General features: G+C 45.1%; 1 protein-coding gene across 4 annotated transcripts in view; it reads left to right on the forward strand.

Annotated features, from left to right (window-relative positions):
• Positions 1-1,264: 1,264 nt before the first annotated feature.
• The window catches only part of LOC129834420 (inhibitory synaptic factor 1-like), a 56,015-nt gene continuing 38,805 nt past the window's right edge, over positions 1,265-18,474 (forward strand). The window contains exons 1-3 of one of the 4 annotated variants that reach the window (XM_055899384.1): positions 1,265-1,919; positions 2,377-3,742; positions 3,994-4,371. In XM_055899384.1, the coding sequence (XP_055755359.1) occupies positions 4,222-4,371 (150 nt within the window). In that variant the 5' untranslated portion in view covers positions 1,265-1,919; positions 2,377-3,742; positions 3,994-4,221. Of the gene's footprint in view, positions 1,920-1,959; positions 2,185-2,376; positions 4,372-18,474 lie in introns of those variants that run through there. The other 3 variants (XM_055899386.1, XM_055899385.1, XM_055899383.1) reach the window with 3 other exon arrangements.

Here is an 18,474-nt window from a genome sequence, read left to right on the forward strand (position 1 = left end):
ACAGATACCTAGGTGGGACTACCACATCATTCATCTACAGATACCTAGGTGGGACTACCACATCATTCATCTACAGATACGTAGGTGGGACAATTACATATCACAGGCATAGAAAGTACACTTTTCCTCAACAAAGTAACTATCAGTAGAGTCAGAGCTAGAAAGGGGGAGGGGGGGGGCGGAGGGGGGGTCAAGTGCAAGTGCTGGTTCAGGTTTTTTTTGTGTGTGAGGGGGGGGGGGGCTGTCAAGGTGAGGAGGAGAATTATTTAAGATACTGTTTGAAGAGGTAGGGTTTCAGATGTTTTCGGAAGATGTCCTAGCTTCAGGGGGAAGCTGGTTCCAGGGTGGGGTGTAGGTTTTGAGCATAGCCTGCAGGTACGGAGAAGTGCCTGGATTAGGACCTGCGCCGCTTCCTGTGTGAGGTAGGGTCGTACTCTACGGATGCTGTAGAGCATGAACCAGCAGGAGTGAGTCAATGCTTTGATAGCCATATGTAAATTAAGAATAGATCTAAGAGATATAGCGTTATAGGAACACAGAGATGTATTTCAATATGGTATAGTATTTATCACGGATGTTTTCAAAATGAGAAAAGAACATGTAAACCTGATGTTTTATTAATCAAAGCAAATGTACAAAGGGAATACATGTTCTACTGTAGAATCCTCCCAATTAGCACTTCAAATAAGTGGTACACTGTCTGTGATCCTGGCAGTCCAAACCACACTGGTCCTCACTGCAGACTCATCTGGACCTCGATTTCCAGCACATCTCCCTTAACAATTATGCAAAAGAATGCCAAGGCCTCTTAGCACACTTACCCACAAAACCCCACAGGAAACCTACATTCACTACCTGCTGACAACTGCCGCTAAAACATGCCATTGTTGCTTTGCTAAAAGACACACAACGTGCTTTTGTTACAGATTTCACATTAAGATAATTGCCTCTGGAGGGGTTAGATAGATGCTATGATCAAAACATCCTAATGAGGAGAGTAGGGAGAGGGAAGGTAATGCAGTCCCTCCCTGATGAGGTCATAACAATCCCAACCTGCTTTATGTGTTAATGATGCAACAGCCAGCAATTTCTGGACACTCGTTCCCTAGTGAAGGGTCGGCTGTCTGTGAGCGGAGGAAGAGTCCATCCTGAGAAAAGAGAGTTAGAGCGATACATAGAGGGGAAAGAGAGAGGGGAGAGAGGATCCAGGCAGAGGAGACTGTAGCTACCTAGCTAGTGCTGTGCCTTTAAAAAGCCAGGCCCCTCCTCCCTCCACACAGTCAGAGCGTAGAAGCAAAGCAAGTTGTGCTGGCAGGAGCCTGAGCCTCGCGATAAACCCTGGCATCAGCCTGCCTTCATCCGGCAGTCAGCGAGGACACTTAAGGGCGCAGGGGCAGAGAGACAGGACGGAGAGAGAGTGAGACAGACAGAGAGAGAGAGAGAGACAGAGTGGTGTCAGGAGCAGCCTCCAGAGGGCTCTGACTGGGCTCCAGAGGGCTCTCCACAGCTCTGTATGCAGTAGCTCTTTCTGCTGTTTCCCGACGCCGGCAGGGTTCATGAGGATGGCGGGTGGCTTCTTCTTTCTCACAGCATCGTCACTAGAGCAACGGTAGCATCAGCATCTACAGCAGCAACAGCTTCAGCCTCAGCATCATCAGTAGCAGCAGCAGCCGGATCTAGACTCTGCTGCTGGTCCCTATTCTTCAGCCGCCTCCTCTCTCTGGTGTCTAAGAGTGCTGCTGTTAAGGCCGTTCCGCCCACCTCCACTCCTGCCTCCTCCTCCATCCTGCCTCCTCCTCCATCCCGCCTCCTCCTCCACATCTCCATCCTCAACATGCTCTCCTTTATTCCTTCCATTGAGCCACGGCACTGAATTAATTCTTCACCCTCTGACTGGAGCTGCTTTCTCTAGGATGACAGTAAGTGATGTAGGGAGAGAGGGAGGTACAAAGAGAACAAGTCGGGGAGTATAATATGGGTGTGTGCGAGCATGTGAGTGTGTGGCTGAAAGAGAGAGAGAGGAGGGTGTCAGTGTGTGTTTTGACAGAGAGATTGAGACTGCAAGAGAACTAGCAGGATGTGTGTGGCTTGGATGATCCTCCAGTGCATTTAATCAGTCAATATCACAGAGGAGCATAGACTGTAAGCCCTGGACACAGCTACAGCTGCTGATGTACAGAGAAGGTAAATGTGTGTGTGTCTGTGTGTTGGTGTTAATGAGAGGAAGGTGGGAGAGTCCTGCTGAGACTAGATATGCATTTTCACAGCAGTTAAAAAAATTCCAGCACCGCAGTTAATTCCTGTCTATCTCCCTGCCTCCCTCTCCCTCTCTCTCCCTCTATTCCTTGCTCTATTGCTGTTGTATTCTATTTGCAGTGCTGCTGAGCCTTGGAGAGGAGAAAAGAGAGAGAGGAAGAAAAAAACAACTGCTTTCCTTCCCGTCTCTCCAGGTGTCATGTGTGATTGGCCAGCTTGCCCTCTGGCAGTAGCATCAGCCTGGATTCAGTGTGTGTCTCGCCCCCCTGCCTGTGCCTGGGCTCCGGCTGTCCCCGGGGATGCGCTACTGGGATTTACCTCTTACTGCTGGATGGAGATGGCGCAGGGCTTTCTGCCTTTTTGAAAACTGTTCACCAAAGGAGAAATACACAGATAAAAAGAAGGAGGAGATATAATGAATCAATCAGCAGCACAACCAGGCAGACTGCTGGTCTCCCTTAGCAACAACTCAGGGAGCGAAAGAGAGAAGTGAATCGTCTCTTCCTATCTTCTCTGGTGTCTGGTTTCTGGGCGCACCCCTGCAGACCAGAGAGGACCAACAGTCAGATCTGAAAGGGCAAGATAAGGGACACTGCATGGGCACGAAGGACACGCAAGTCACCCTAACGCCAGGGGAAGGACCCTCCTCTTCCTCCTTCTCTGGTTCATCACCATGTTGGTTTGTCATTCTTCCCCTGCACGTTCTATTCATTAGTCACATTTTACTCGCTAAGATGTCCGTTTATCCTCATTCCTGCCACCTGGACTAAGCCCTGCCACTGAAGAACAGATTGGACATTCTTCACACACACACACACACACACACACACACACACACACACACACACACACACACACACACACACACACACACACACACACACACACACACACACACACACACACACACACACACACACACACACACACACACACACACACACACACACACACACACACACACACACACACAGAGAGACACTCACCCCTCCTCCTACCTTCCTTCCTCCTCTCTTTGATGAGAAATGAACAACACATGTCGGTCATCATCTGAACATAAAATGGATGGGTGCAGAAGTTGCTTTTGATGTGGGCTATTTCTTTATTCCATCAAGATTAGTTTGTTCTCCCGTCACTTCTAAGAGAAAGGGAACACTGCATGGCGGAGGACACAGGAGGAATATCTCTTGTTTTCAAAAGGATTTCTTCTCCTCTCTCCCTCAAAAAGACAGATGCCAAACTGAGGGAGTATATTTAGAAGGTAAAGCTTGTCCCTACTTCCTACCAATAATGTAGACCAATATCATTAAAAAAAATGAGCAACTGCTGGGAGTTCTACTTTTCTATGCTTGGATATTCTGATCTACAGGGGAGGCTGAACATGAACCCCTTGTTCAGCTTGACAACCTGGGATGCACTCTTTTACAGTAACCTGGCTGACACCAAGTCACTGCATCGTACCCGCTAAATAAGATTGTAAAGGAAGGTGAGTGGGAGGGGAAAATAGCAACTTCCTCTTACAGACGATCTAAATAAATATCCTCCTCAGAGACCGATGCAAAAGTATACACTGACACATGAGATGAGTAGGCTCTCTGGCTCAACACTATTATATAAGGTGTTTTCACACACACCATCTTAGCTCCTGTTATTTTCTTCTTCCTCCTGTTCCGTGGATCTAACTTGAGTTTTTTCATGTTTCTTTTGGCTTCATTTTTGGTACTATCCATCCTGGAGCCATGGATGGCGGAGGGTAACGCCAGGGGGTTGAGCGCTCAGGCCAGACAAGGTCTTTTGGCTGTCCAGGGGCTTTTAAGATGTTGAGGTCTCCCTGCGTGGCCGGGGCCCCTGTTCGGATCAGTAGCAATGAGGCTCCTCGCAGCCATAGACATGGACCCCGACTCGGCTCCCCCCCGCCCCTGCCATCAGCCCGCCGGCCCCTGGCCCCAAGTCGCCCTGTGAAGGATGTCCCTCAGCAGAGCTCCGGCCCGGGACACCTCTGAGACCCCCAGCCAGACCCCCAGAGAACGCATCCGCAGCCACATGAAGATGGTGATCAACCAGCTGGACGGCATTCTCAAAGAGCTCAAGGATGTGGCCAAGGAACTCCGGGAGGTGAGGCACTATAGCGGGCAGCATGCGCCACTGTCTCACCTTACTGGGGGGCTGCAGGGGGGGGGGTTGGTAGATGGGGGAGATGATTGCATTGAGTGAAGTGTATAGAATGCATTTCACGGAATAGAGATGCTTTTAATTAGGATTTGAAGATGACATCACTTTGGTGCAGGTGCAGGTGGCAGGAGAACATCAGTTTCTGCTTCTGTAATTAGAAATACCATCTTCCTTTTGGCATTCAAGGGCTAATTCCGATATCATCGAGTACACAACAATAAGTGTCGTTCAGATGTATTCAGCGTCCTGTGAAACCTTCTTTAAATAGTGGCTGTAGAAGAAGCAGGGCAGAGCCAGGAATCTGGGCTGAAACAGAAACACAGGGGAAAGAAGAGGTGTGCTTAGGTAAGACACAGGACTTGGCACTGCACTAGTTACATAACCATTTTGTTATCAGCTGGATTTCTACTGTATTTTCACAACTGCCATGGTAACGCGATGAAAAGATCAGAGTGTGTGTCTGCATCAAAAAGGGATGAACAAACAGGAAGAATATGTGTGTGGATCATATAGTGTGTGACAGTGTGTGGGTCTTTATGGAATGTCTACTGTACTTTTGAAAAATGCATTGATATTAGAATGCAGGATAGATGTGTGTGTATTTTTGTGGGTGTCCATGTGTATGTACCTGTAAATGCAAAGCTATACTGCCCATCACTGGTACAGTAGGTTCAATAGGTTCTTGTAAATCTCGTTAAAAAGGAAAAAGAGCGAAGGGTTCTTCTTTAAACCCTCGTCCAGAGGATGTCCTCCCCCCTCTCCCTCTCTCCCTCCTTTCACTCTGTCTCTCCCTCTCCCTCCCCATATCTCTCTTTCTCTCTCAGAGTAAATAGTGGCTCTCTGACACATCCCCACTCCAACCCCACCCTATCTGTTATTACCTGCCTCCCAACCTCCATCTGATCAGGGGGCCAGGAGTGTGGGGCTGGGGGCACGCCCAGTGCTCTGGAGACCCAGGGGAGGACAGAGTCCGACCAGACCAGGGGGAGGGTGGGAGGGCGAGGGGTCATAACTCACTCCATCACCACCACCTTCCCCTGACTCCCCCAGTCTTTTGCCCACTCCCTCCTTTATGTACTCACATGGGGAGAGGTGCAAGGGCACGGCTCACATCGCTCCACACCGCTCACTCACAGCTCACGCATCCCTCTGAGTCCAAAAAAACCCACCGGTGGATCTAGTGATTGATGATTATGGGACGCCTGCAAGTGGAATAATGCTGGCTGGAGCTATTTATAAACAAAAACACTAGCTACCTCTGTCTAGCTCTGCCAGCACCAACATATACAGTATTACGGTTCTTATTTCAGAGCCCCAAAAAGGATTCGATACAGCAACCGATGTATCATCCGTTCTGAAGGGAACACAAATAGAAATATTGAAATTGGTAGCGAGAGATTGTGTTAGCCACAACAGCAGTAGTGGCAGTAGTATCAATATTTTGCAATTTGCTAATTTATTCCATTGTGGACTGTATTAAAAGCAAAACGTTAAAAAAGTGAAAAAATGCATTAGTACTCAATGTACCGGCAGATGCATGGCTGCCTAATGTTCCGGAAAATCTCTCATTCTTGGCCACATGAAATGAATAACATAATAGATAACATCTGTCACATAAATAAATTATGAATTACTGGCTCTGTTAATAAAAACAGATAAATAACTCAATAACGGGAGTGAGTGAATGTGGTGAGTGAATGTGGTGAGTGAATGTGGTGAGTGATTGTGGTGAGTGAATGTGGTGAGTGAACGTGGTGAGTGAACGTGGTGAGTGAATGTGGTGAGTGAATGTGGTGAGGGAAAGTGGTGAGTGAACGTGGTGAGTGATGGTGGTGAGTGAACGTGGTGACTGAATGTGGTGAGTGAATGTGGTGAGTGAACGTGGTGAGTGAACGTGGTGAGTGAATGTGGTGAGTGAACATGGTGAGTGAACGTGGTGAGTGAACGTGGTGAGTGAACGTGGTGAGTGAACGTGGTGAGTGAACGTGGTGAGTGAACGTGGTGAGTGAATGTGGTGAGTGAATGTAGTGATTGAACGTGGTGAGTGAACGTGGTGAGTGAACGTGGTGAGTGAACGTGGTGAGTGAATGTGGTGAGTGAGTATGTGAGTGAATGTGGTGAGTGAACGTGGTGAGTGAACGTGGTGAGTGAACGTGGTGAGTGAACGTGGTGAGTGAATGTGGTGAGTGAGTATGTGAGTGAATGTGGTGAGTGAACGTGGTGAGTGAACGTGGTGAGTGAATGTGGTGAGTGAATGTGGTGAGTGAATGTGGTGAGTGAATGTGGTGAGTGAACGTGGTGAGTGAATGTGGTGAGTGAACGTGGTGAGTGAATGTGGTGAGTGAATGTGGTGAGTGAATATGTGAACTGAACTGGACTGACTGGGTGGTGGATCACCACTCCATGTTGGAGGACAGTGTTTGGAGAAGCCTGATGGCGTATGGCGATCCGGAGGCAGCAGAGATAAATATAGGATTATCTCTAGAGGTCCGTAGGGAGCTGGCCTGATTTCAGAGCTCTCAGGGTTAAAGACAAGCAGAGCTCACGTCAGTCCACATACTGTACCAACAGCTCATAAATGACTGTCTCCACAGCCAGGCCTGAACCCTGGTTATACAGGACCAGGACAGTACATGGCCCTGGGCCCAGCCCTGCATTCAGTATGTGGGTTATCTCAGACATGCTCCATGGCCACAGCAGAGTTTAGGAGAAGGGGGTTAAAAGATAGTCACCATGGCAGAGCCAACAGAGTGTTTTTTTGGAAGTGGATCTAAAACTGGCAATTATAATATAGCTAGACCCACAGCCTTGCCTCATCTCATTTCAGCTATTGGTCTGTGCTGGAGGTGTGAAGACAGGAGAGGAGATGGAGGCATGATATAACAACGTTACATACTATACATAAAACGAAACCAAGCCGTAGAGAAGAAGTCAGCATAACAACTGTCAGTTTAGAAGGCAGCGCAATCACATAGAGAGATGCCATTGATCTTATTTACATCCCAAAGAGAAATGTATTACAGCAGCTATATACTCGCCGCGCTTCAAGATATGATGTTTCCAGCATTACCATTCAATTGTGTCACATTTGTGAATCCCATTATGCAATTTCACAGAAAGAATTAAACAGAATCTAAATGAAGACTCCAAAATGAAATACACTGATAAAATAATCTCCACACATAAACAGCAATAGCAGCTGTAGAGGAATGTTTTAATTCGTGTATCATGTCAACATTACCCTTACAATTTCTGACAGCCAAAAATGGAACCAAATGAAAATCACAGCATCCTCTGCAGCATGAAATATATTTTTTGTTAAAACTGAATCCAAATGAATAAAAAGCTATTTAAAATAGCTGAGGAATAGCAAATGTAAGAAAACATCCATATTGGGTATTAGAGAGATATAAGACTGGTAAATTGAAAGCATTAAATGAGGCGGTAAGGACAGAACAATTGGAGAGTGGAGGGGAAGAGCAGGCACGCTGCAATACAGAGAGAGACGAGTGGTAGGGACGTCTTTAGATGGAACCAAAAGGGAATAGGGAACTGTTATTATGTGGAACTAGTCATTATGTAGAATCATACGAAGAGCAGAGGATGGAAGATTTCCATGCTCAGTGAGAGGAAAATGCAAATAGGGTGGCCATGAAAACCAGTAGCAAGAATTAAGGTAGCTAATGAGAGGAGGGAAGAAAGAAAGACGTAGAGCAATTATCATTATCAACTCAGAGTCTGGCTGCCCAATCACTGATCTGGGAGAGCAGGACAGCCGTCTCTATCAGTGATAAGCAGAGGGTCCATGGTAGGGTAGCTAGCTCGCCTCACAGCAGATCCACTTCATAAGTGTGGCTGTGGAGATTGGCTGTTACTGTGCAGTTCCAGTTTGTTCTAGAGACAGGGCATGATTGCATCAGCAGCATCACTATCCATCTTCTCCCCCAAGCTGTGTCTGTTTCTCTAACAAATGGACAGTTAAGCTTGCAATAATGGACCATGCAAGGGTCTGAATATTAATACTGCATTATACAGGCTTGTGAAAGAAGCTACCAATTCTCACTGTGGCTCAATGACCTGCAAGCAACTAGGGCCCCCTCTGTTTTTTTATCTAACTAGGCAAATCAGTTAAGAACAAATTCTTATTTACAATGACAGCCTAGGAACAGTGGGTTAACTGCCTTGTTCAGGGGCAGAATGACAGATTTTTACCTTGTCAGCTCGGGATTCAATCTAGCAACAATCAAGGGATCATTGCAAAAATGAAAATGGACAAAGGCAATGCCATGTAAATGACCTGATTAGAAAGCAGAAAGCAGCACTTTATGTTTTGTGGCGTACTATAAACGGTGCATTGTTTGTGCCCAGTGTGATGTGGTGGGAGGAATATAAAATATAAACAGCTGGCTGAAGATCAGTCAGAGAGGCACTGGGCCTCCGTCCTGATCCAGTTTGGACCGGGCACCAGCACCACGGTGGGGGACGGCAAGGGAGTCGGCACACTCAGCTAACCGCCACAGAGCTCAGCACCGCTCAAATCTGGTCAGAACACAGAGGTAGCCACAGGAAGCCCTAAATCCAAATCAAAGGCTGCTGTTTCTGCAGTGGACGTTTATCCTCTCCTCTGTTTGCTCTCTGTTCCCCCGCCGACAGTGCCCCGTGGCAGGCCAGCCAGGGACGAGGCCACCTGACAGCTGTAGTGTTAAAGGGTGGACACTAGGTGTGCAGTCACAGTGACACTCATTGCCTAGCAGCACAATTATGACAATTGCAACCCAACCTCTTAGGTCTGAAAAAAAGATGATCAGTGTGAGAACAGGTGCCTTAATTGGAAAGGTCTTTGTTGAATCAAAAAAAAAATCTACAGAGTATGTGTTAAAAAGATGCCCCTGTGGCCACAAACTAATCATGTGTTAGCGCTGCAGGTGGTGATGCTGGTTTCCTTTAGTTTACCTGAGCCCACTTATCACAAATTACAATCAGTCTCTGTGCCCTGGTGGACCGTTTCCCAGAAAGCAACTGTTTCCATTTCCCTGCCAGTTTCCTAGGTTGACTGCCCAGTCTACTGTGGCCTCTCCAGTGAGGGTGCCCCAGCCCAGCATGCTGGGGTAGCGACTAGCAAGGCAATTTACTGAAGATTAAGGGCAGGATTTGGCCAAGCTGAGGGGCTGGAGAAACGCTCACCAGCTGCCCTGCAAGCACATGGAGTTTACTGGGCTATGCTGAAGGCTTACCGTCACCTCTGAGAGGGGATAGGATCACTAAACCTGCCACAACTGGGCCAAAGGGTTTCCTATAGCATCACGTCCAACCAGAGATAGAACAGAAGTGAAGCAATACTATGTCAATTTGTTCCACCTTGTCTGACCTCCTTTGTGTGCTGAAATTAAATTTTCCAATTAAACTTGGTGATATTATGCCTCCAGCAACGTTCCTTAAATTCTACACATGAACAATACGACAGGGCCACAGTATCATCTGTACTGACTTCAGTCAGCAACCCCCCCCCCCATCTCCATACCTGTGTTCCTCAGTCAGTGTCATGTGACCCGAACGTGATCTTTGGATGACCTCATTGACCAGTATCCAGGCTAGTTCCTCCTCAGAATTACCCATAACGCTCCTATAATAAAACAGAGAGACACCTTAGCAGTGGGACAGAAAGAGTTAAAGCTTTAGTGGCTTCTAACCTTGAGAGGGAGCTGTGGAGAGGAGAGAGAAAAGAAAACTGCACCAGGCTGGCATACCGTTCCCCTGAGCCTCTTTTACCATACACCGCTGTGGAGCTACAGCTACTTTAAGATGCAGGGCCAGTGTGTTGACCAGCCCAGCATGCCTGTACAACCCAGTGGATTAGAGGACCCTTTGAGCTCTCCTTTTCTGTGGACCCTGCACTCAGCATAGATGATAATGAAAGTTCCTGGTTAGAGCTCAGGCGAGGTACAAAATTGGCCCTCATATCAAAGCAGTCATCATATCAAATCAACCTGGTAAGCCACATATCTTTTCTACAACGCCAGCTATCTGTGACTAGACACCATTACATTAGGTAGAGGATTGAGGGGGCTTGCTATGCATCTTTGTACATAATGTGAAGCTGCAACCCTTCCCCTTCCTCCAGGGGAGGATAAAGGAGAGAGAGAGGGGAGGGAGAGCGCGAGAGAGAGAATGATGGGGGGATGGTTCCTCCTGCTGTACAGGCTGGCGACAGACCGGTTGAAACAGCTTATATCAATTTTAGCAATTGTGCGTGTGGGCGTTTTTAGGATTGTTTTTGGCCTATCTTTGAGCTGTGAATAAAACCAGTGGGCTGTAGTTAATGGTGTGAAAAAATGGCATCCATTGACGTGCACAAGCAGGCCCCCGGAATAGAATAGCTACATTACTTGATTGTCTCTGAGCATACTGTACTCACACTGACAAAATCATTTTCATTGGACTTCCAGTGAAATGTCTGTAAGGTTGAATGTCACTGCACTGAAAGGGCACAAATACCAAAGAAGAAATTGGAGACATGTAGGTTATGAATGTGTCTAAAAGTTTGAATAGCAACCAAAATTAATACAGTAGGTGACCTACTTGTCAAAAGACCAATTTTTTCTCTCCATCGGCTGTACGAGGGAAACGCTCAGGGCAGCTAGATCACTATTACATTATGGTTCGTTGTGACAGACTGAGGAACCTACAGTATTCACGTGGTTTTGGCCAAAATATTTATAACCGCTCTGCAATGATTGGGTAACATGAATCGACCCAGTTTAGAATGAGCCTATAATGTGATTGTTCTGAGAAGCCCAACGTACGTATCAAAAGCTTTAACAGCAGGCAACCAACCATCTGCAGCCTCAAACCTTTAAAAACCTTTCAATCAGGCATTTGATTCATTTGATCAATTCTGGCAATTCTGCAGTTTGCCTATCTGACCGGGCATGCATTGTATGGTTATTTTCCGGTTTTATGAATGTTTTTGATGATTCACACTGGAGTGCCCTTTAAGTGAGACATTCCACTCCATTCATATCCTCTGATTTGGCGCCGAACTCAGATTGCAAATGTGCAAGTGTTTTCAAGCATAGTCCTTTTACTAAAACCTTTGTAGACTAATATGCATTGCAGTTGTTAGAGGTTGTAAAATATGTTTTAGAAGTTAACTTACATTGTGTCGCCAACCTATTACCCTAATCCTAACCCTAAACTAACCTAACCTAAAATAACCTAACCCTTACCTTAACCCTTACCTTAACCATTTAAAATTTTAACTTCAATAGAGTGACATCAGAGTTTGATGTTCCAAGTACTCCGGATAGAACTAATACCAGAAGGTGTTATCAAGCAGCAATTACCCTGCAGGTGTGCACAGTCACAATCACACCCACATACTGTATACAGCAGGTTTTAATTGATAAAATACCTGTTTAGGCCTTTTAACATGTTCAGGTGCTCATTTTCAACCGCCTAGATTTGATGTAAAAAATTTGAGGTCGGAAATCGAATTTGCATAATACAAAAATTCCTATCAAAATCCATCAGTTTAAGATAGAGATATCTTTTTCACATGGGCTGCGTCTCAATCCACCATATCCGCCAATGTCGGCCTTCTGCTTCTGTGGTGGAAGATGGCAGAGCTACAGTGGTGTTTGTCAGACCATGAGACATCAAGAAAATCGGTCTTCTCATAAAATCATTTGCAGAGTCCGAACAGTTTGGGCTTGAAAGTTAAGACTCTCACAAACGTGATGATATTCTCCGTTTTGCTATATGACCCCCACGAGCTTCACGGGACTCATCTGAAGTTGGTACTGCCGATGTGCCAACTTCTGTCTGTAGAGTCCGGCTACAAATTAATGTGACCCCACCATCGGAAGTTGAGCCCATTACAAACATGCACTCACTCGAAAAATTGGATGAATTGGATAGGGCATTTCCACATCAAAGGTGAATGGGTCATTCCACGATTAAAACAATATACACAAATCTGGAGCTTTTTTATGTCTCTCAGATATAGAACAGACACTTTAAATCATACTCACATTTTTGTTTGCTTTGTTATTTTTTTGTTGGGGGTGTTACAGGTACACTATTCATGTCAATTTACACACTGTATATCATTGGTACCCATAGGCTGACACTTTAAAAAATAGAAAAGTAAGAAATACAAACAGAAAAATGATATTATTGATCACACTGGAGTTTGTACTAATACAATTTTATGTGAAGAAGAATAAACAAAAAGAGGTGGGCTTACACCCCCAACTCCCCATCCCATCCCCCCCAGTCCAACCCCCCCCCCCCCCGACTAAATATCATGTATGAATGTGATGTTTGAAGCTTTTCTATGGTCTAATAGTAGTAAGGCCATACTCAATGTTTCGTCAAGGCTTAGAATTTTTTCTGCCTCATCTACAGGTGGTCAACCTAATTTGAAGGCACAATGCCTTAGCTTCAGTGAAAGGGCAGTTTTGTTTATCTGTTTGTTATTAAGTCTACGTCTATGTTAGTGTCTTGTACTGTACATATTTTTGGACCCAGCTTTATTCACCTTCACCTGTAAATATACAGTCAGGTTCATAATTATTTTCACCCTTGTTAAAGATGAGCAAATAAGACTGTGTAAAATAAATAATACAAATACTGAGCTGTGTTGTACGCTCCAAAACATTTGTGAATGCTATTATTTTATGTTAATACAATTGCTCAGATAAAATTATTTATTTCAGAAGCAATAAAAAAAAATATTGCCTCCCCTTTCTTCAATAGTCTAGCAGCCTCCCCCTTGCGAGGACAAGGACACTGAGCCTTTTTCTAAAATGTTTTATGAGATTGGATAATTCATTGGGAGGGATCTTAGACCATTACTCCATACAGAATCTTTCCAGATATTTGATATCCTTCATCTGTTCTTATGGGCTGCTCTCTTCAAATCAAACAACTGATTTTCTATTGAAAATCAGTGGTTTGAATTGAAGAGAGCAAAATGTTGATTTTGTGGTCAATTAACCATTTCTTTGTAATTTTGATTAATGCTTAGGGTTATTGTCTTGCTGGAAGATCCACTTGGGGCCAAGTGTCGGTTTTTGGCTAAAATGTCCTGGTAAAGTTCATGATGCCGTTGACCTTAACTCCATTGGTCCCTTTTTGAATAAAACAAAAAATGTTTGAGCATGTACATGTATTTTTTTGCTCATCTTTATCAATAATAATTATGGACCTGACTGTATACCACCATTTTGCACCTGAATCTTAACGCTTCACACCCTCCTGACAACACCATATGGTCCACTATTCTACAATGTTTCAGTAACATTTTAGTAGGCCAACAATACTGTTGTACCTTCTTATAATGTCTATGAACAAGATAATGCAGCGTTCACAACATCTCGTAATTTTGTAAATACCAGCATACGATTGGGAAAAATCCACTTGAATGCCCCTCCAACTGGTGATTATTAGTAACCTCTGACGTCATTTGTCAGTAAGACAGCAAGCATGGCAGCATCTTCAGCAGTTTTTGTTGATAGTAAGAACAAACTACAAATTGTTCATGCAAAATTGATTCCGTTCATCTTCCTATTGATTTAGAAAGTGAAAGCAGCTTTTTATGGGCAAAAAATATCAAACAATCACAAGCCTTTCAATGACCTCCGTGTTTGACGGCATGTGAATACACCCAACTTGTAAATACGACTTCACAACTGTTATTTATCAGTTGGTTATGAAGGCAGTATTATTCCCAGAATCCCAGACTAAAATGTCATTCATTACCTGTTCCTGAGTAGCCTGTGTGCATATGTCATCTAAATAGGGTCTTAGAAGGCAGGGGTGAGTTTCCCAAGACCTCTGAAGCACTAACATCATCTGAAATCCATTGGTAGGCAATGGATGAACAATGATCTTAGTGCACACACATTTTGAGAAACCCACCTCAGATCAGTTGATAGAGATTGGGTGTACAATTGGTGACTGATTGCAGGAGCATGGGCCTGGAACTTCAGCCAGACATTTCCTTCCACCCAGAGAGAGGGATCCAAGCCCCCTCTCTCTCGGACTATTTATGTGCTGCTGTAACCTTGTGGTAGCAGTCACACTCCACCTGCCACCTGGCGCCGCATGGATGACTGCCACCACTGTCATTGTCAATAGTGTTCAGATGCAGGCGTCAGCTGCAGGCGGGCAGGCAGGCGACCAGGCGGGTGGTGGGGAGGGAGATGAAAGATGCACAGATAGACGAGGGGACAGATTAATTATTCAGGAACACAGGTAAGAGCAGACAGCGGGGAAAGGATGTGTCAACAAACTGTTTTGATGATTCATATTTTTGTCATTTGACAGTGGTGGTGAGGGTATGAAAGGGCATTAGGGTTTTGTGTGTACTCAGTCACCCTCTAACAGTCACCTGCTAACCTCCACCTTCATTGAACCTAGACTCACCCCAACCCACAACAGGGCCACGAGCACAGCCTTCATACCAAGTCCCTCTCTGCCTATACTCTTACATCTGCAGGCTGGAAGTGAATATTTAGTTATATTGTCTCTGTGTTGTTAATAGTCTAGGGTGAGTTGAGCTTACTTCCAGGTGACATGGCAGAATTTATGCAGGATCTCTAGGGGGTGCACACACACCCCCTTCTAAAGTGACATCCCTATTTGTATGTAAAGTTACAGAGGTTGACAAGAGACTGACAAAAAAAGCAGCTCCACTATGCTCATTTCAACTATGACTCACGTCTCCCTTGCCTTGCTCCTAATTCTGGTGCAGAGATTATTCAGTGGAAATTATATAGATAGCTGATGGAGAAATTGCAAGAACGACTTAATGTGTTCTGATTTTGGGAACAAATAATAATTTGCTCACTTTGCAGCTGTGTCAGCAAGTAAAGCGGATGTACAGTAATATTTTTAGCGCGCCAACCGTTTCCCATTCTTCCTGTACTATCACTGATCATGTTCTTACATTTAAAATATCCATCCGTGGCATTAGGTTTCCTGAGTGTTTAATCAATACAGTGGGAGTAGAGAGGGATATGGATGGATGTAGAAGCACACCGTGGCGAGGGTGAGGGATGATGGAGTTTAGGGGTATCATGACTACAATGACCCTCACAGAGCTAAAGCTACTCCCCCGTCACATAAATCTAAGCCCCTGACCCAGAGCTTTCACTTGATTATTCATTCTGTGTGCTCTTGCCACTTGCCAAAAGGCAAACTACATGACTCATTGGCAGAGCATTTAAAGTCTAGCTGTCCTTGTTTGGCTGAGAGCTGCTGCAGTTGACGTGGGATGAAATAAAGGAACGAGGGATGGGGGTTGGGGCGGGCCACAGCGGTGCAATGGAGATCTCCACTGTGCTAATTAAGGTCATGGGTTGAATTATAACCTACGGAATCAGCTGTTACTGTTGGCAGAGCAGAAAGTCCAGGGTGATGAAGTGCTTTGCCCAACGTCAAGATTTTTTGTGTTGACCTGTTGTTGTTCGGGGGTCGGTTTGTATCGGCATTAAAAACAAAGAGCAGGCTACAGGGGACAATGGCACAGCATCAGATCTCCTGCAACCTACAGTAGCTGCTGGACGAATCTGCAAGTGTGCAGACAGTATACATGTGTATGTTGCAGAAAACTGTGAAATACAGAGAAAGGACAAGATAATGTGTGTGTGTGTGTGTGTGTGTGTGTGTGTGTGTGTGTGTGTGTGTGTGTGTGTGTGTGTGTGTGTGTGTGTGTGTGTGTGTGTGTGTGTGTGTGTGTGTGTGTGTGTGTGTGTGTGTGTGTGTGTGTGTGTGTGTGTGTGAAAGAGAGAGGAGCTTATCTCTGGCTACAGGCAGCAGTTACTCCCAGAACCATGCCTGGGACCAGGAGGGAGGGTCAGCATGTTTCAGTCTACAGTTCTATGGATGTGAGTCAGTGGCAGATGCATGACAATAAAAACTGGACCTGACTATTAAGCACCAGTCATTCCTGCATCCACACTGGGTATTCACAGCAGTCGCTGCCTTCCTGATACAGGATTTAGTAGACAAAAATAATCTCACTGTTGATGTGGACAAAACTAAGGTCTTTATGAATGTATGAATGTACTCACATATTTGAAACTGCAAAAGCATGATTGTTTTTCATGTTAAGTAGAGCTATTCAAGTATTGAGTGCAGATATACTTTTGTATGCCTTTACAGGCATACTTTACATTCAATTTTACAGAGCACCAAATCCATATCCACCCATCCATTTAGTCTCAACCTCACTTGTGTGTGGCATGGTTGACTATACAAAAATAGCATAACACTGTCCTTTCCCATCTGCTATGGACCATAGGGAAAGCAGGTTCATTTGTGTGTGAGGAGACAATGGAGTGGGGACATAAATGTGAGTTACCCGATCAACAATCAAAAACAATCTCCATCTGCGTTCGTAGTCGTGCTAATCAGGTAAATCCAGACGTGGTCATGAAGTGCAGGTTAGTTTGGGTTGTTGACTTGTCCTGCATGCTCAACTCATGGAGCATTATGCATTCAGTGCCCACATCCTCCAATTAATTAAAGCGTTCCTTAACAAGCCTTGATGTAAGCAGCAATGCTATCTTTTCTCAATTGCTATGTAAATTACAGCCTCATCTTTCTACTTATCATACCATGTTGGTAAGATCAAGGAGAGATTTCTTGGGAGCTCAGTCCCGCAGAGTGATGAACGAACAGCAAAGCTGCCATTTTGGCCTTGCATTTTGGTCTTGCATTCATCCAAAAAAGGCAAAAGGATGCCATCTGTAAAGTGCATCAACTATTTTCAATGCTCTTTCTTTGAATTGAATCAAGTTATTAGGTAAGGAAGAGTTGTAGAGGGAGTTAAAATGACATATCCTTTTTAAGAATTGTGGTGCAGTGCAGAGCAGTATTTGGGGTATTTTTATTTAGGCGTTGGTCTTTGGTTAGGGCTTAGAAGAAAATGGTGTGTGAAGAACAATAGACAGTGGTGCTGATGTAGGGCTGATGTAAATCTGCACAATGGGAAAAACACAACGTGAGAGACAGTCAGGAGTGTTGTCTGTTATAAAAGCTTGTTTGACAGTGCTTTACCTTGACACCAACAGGAGACACTGTGCCCTTTGCACGTACGCTAGCTGTAAATGTCTCTGTAAATGTCTCACACACTCCTTTCCAGCAACACTAATTGATGCCTGTGGCAAAAGGAATCTGCAGCATTGTAGGCTATGACACCTTTGCAGATAGTTTTCACTGGCACGCAAAGACGCATGCATCTGTGGGAAATTCACACACCGTCAAAAACTTACCCCCACTGCCTGGACCAGTGGCAGACAACTGGACCAGGGTGACACCATTACTTACTCTGACTGCTAATTGTTGGGACATAACTTTGCCTCCTTTCAAACATGTCCTGAGCCCGAAATGTGCAGAAAAGATGGCAGAGAGACTATGGCAGGAAGTGTCTTAAGACTCTCTAAAGCTCAGCCCAGCTCAACGCAAACTGTTCTGACCCCAAATTCTGCAGAACAAATGGCAGAGAGACTATGGCAGACATGCTCTCAGACTTGTTAAAGTGAAGGGCATATCTCTGGATGATTGACTAGATGACATACGGTCTCACTCTGGCCTCTCCTAGCTGCAGGAGGGAGGGATGAAGGGGACGTGTGGGGCCTTCCCTTCCCAGGGCTCCTGAGGTTAAGAGCTCTGGGTTCTGGTTTGAAGAGTGGAGCAGAGCTCTGGAGACATGGTGTCTAGTTAGAACGAGGCCTAGTGTGGCGACACAGAGTATCTAGTTACCCAGCTAGCACATTTGGTTTTTGGAAGTTGTGGGAATGTACGTTTTGGTTTCCTATTGGTTCTGGGAACAAAGCCATAAGTTACCTGATGGTTCAAACAGAACGTTTTTTAAACGTTCTGAGAACGGAAGTGAAAATTTGGTCTGTTCTGGGAATGTACATTTTTAGGTTGCAGGGAGGGTCTGAGAACATTTGTCTGTGGTTCCCTGAAAGACTTCCTGCAAGGATTTATTAACTTTATGAGAACAGAAATTATAGGTTATTTTACGGTAATTAC

The sequence above is a fragment of the Salvelinus fontinalis genome, chromosome 35, assembly GCF_029448725.1.
Source record: "Salvelinus fontinalis isolate EN_2023a chromosome 35, ASM2944872v1, whole genome shotgun sequence".
Classification (NCBI taxonomy): Eukaryota; Metazoa; Chordata; class Actinopteri; order Salmoniformes; family Salmonidae; genus Salvelinus; species Salvelinus fontinalis.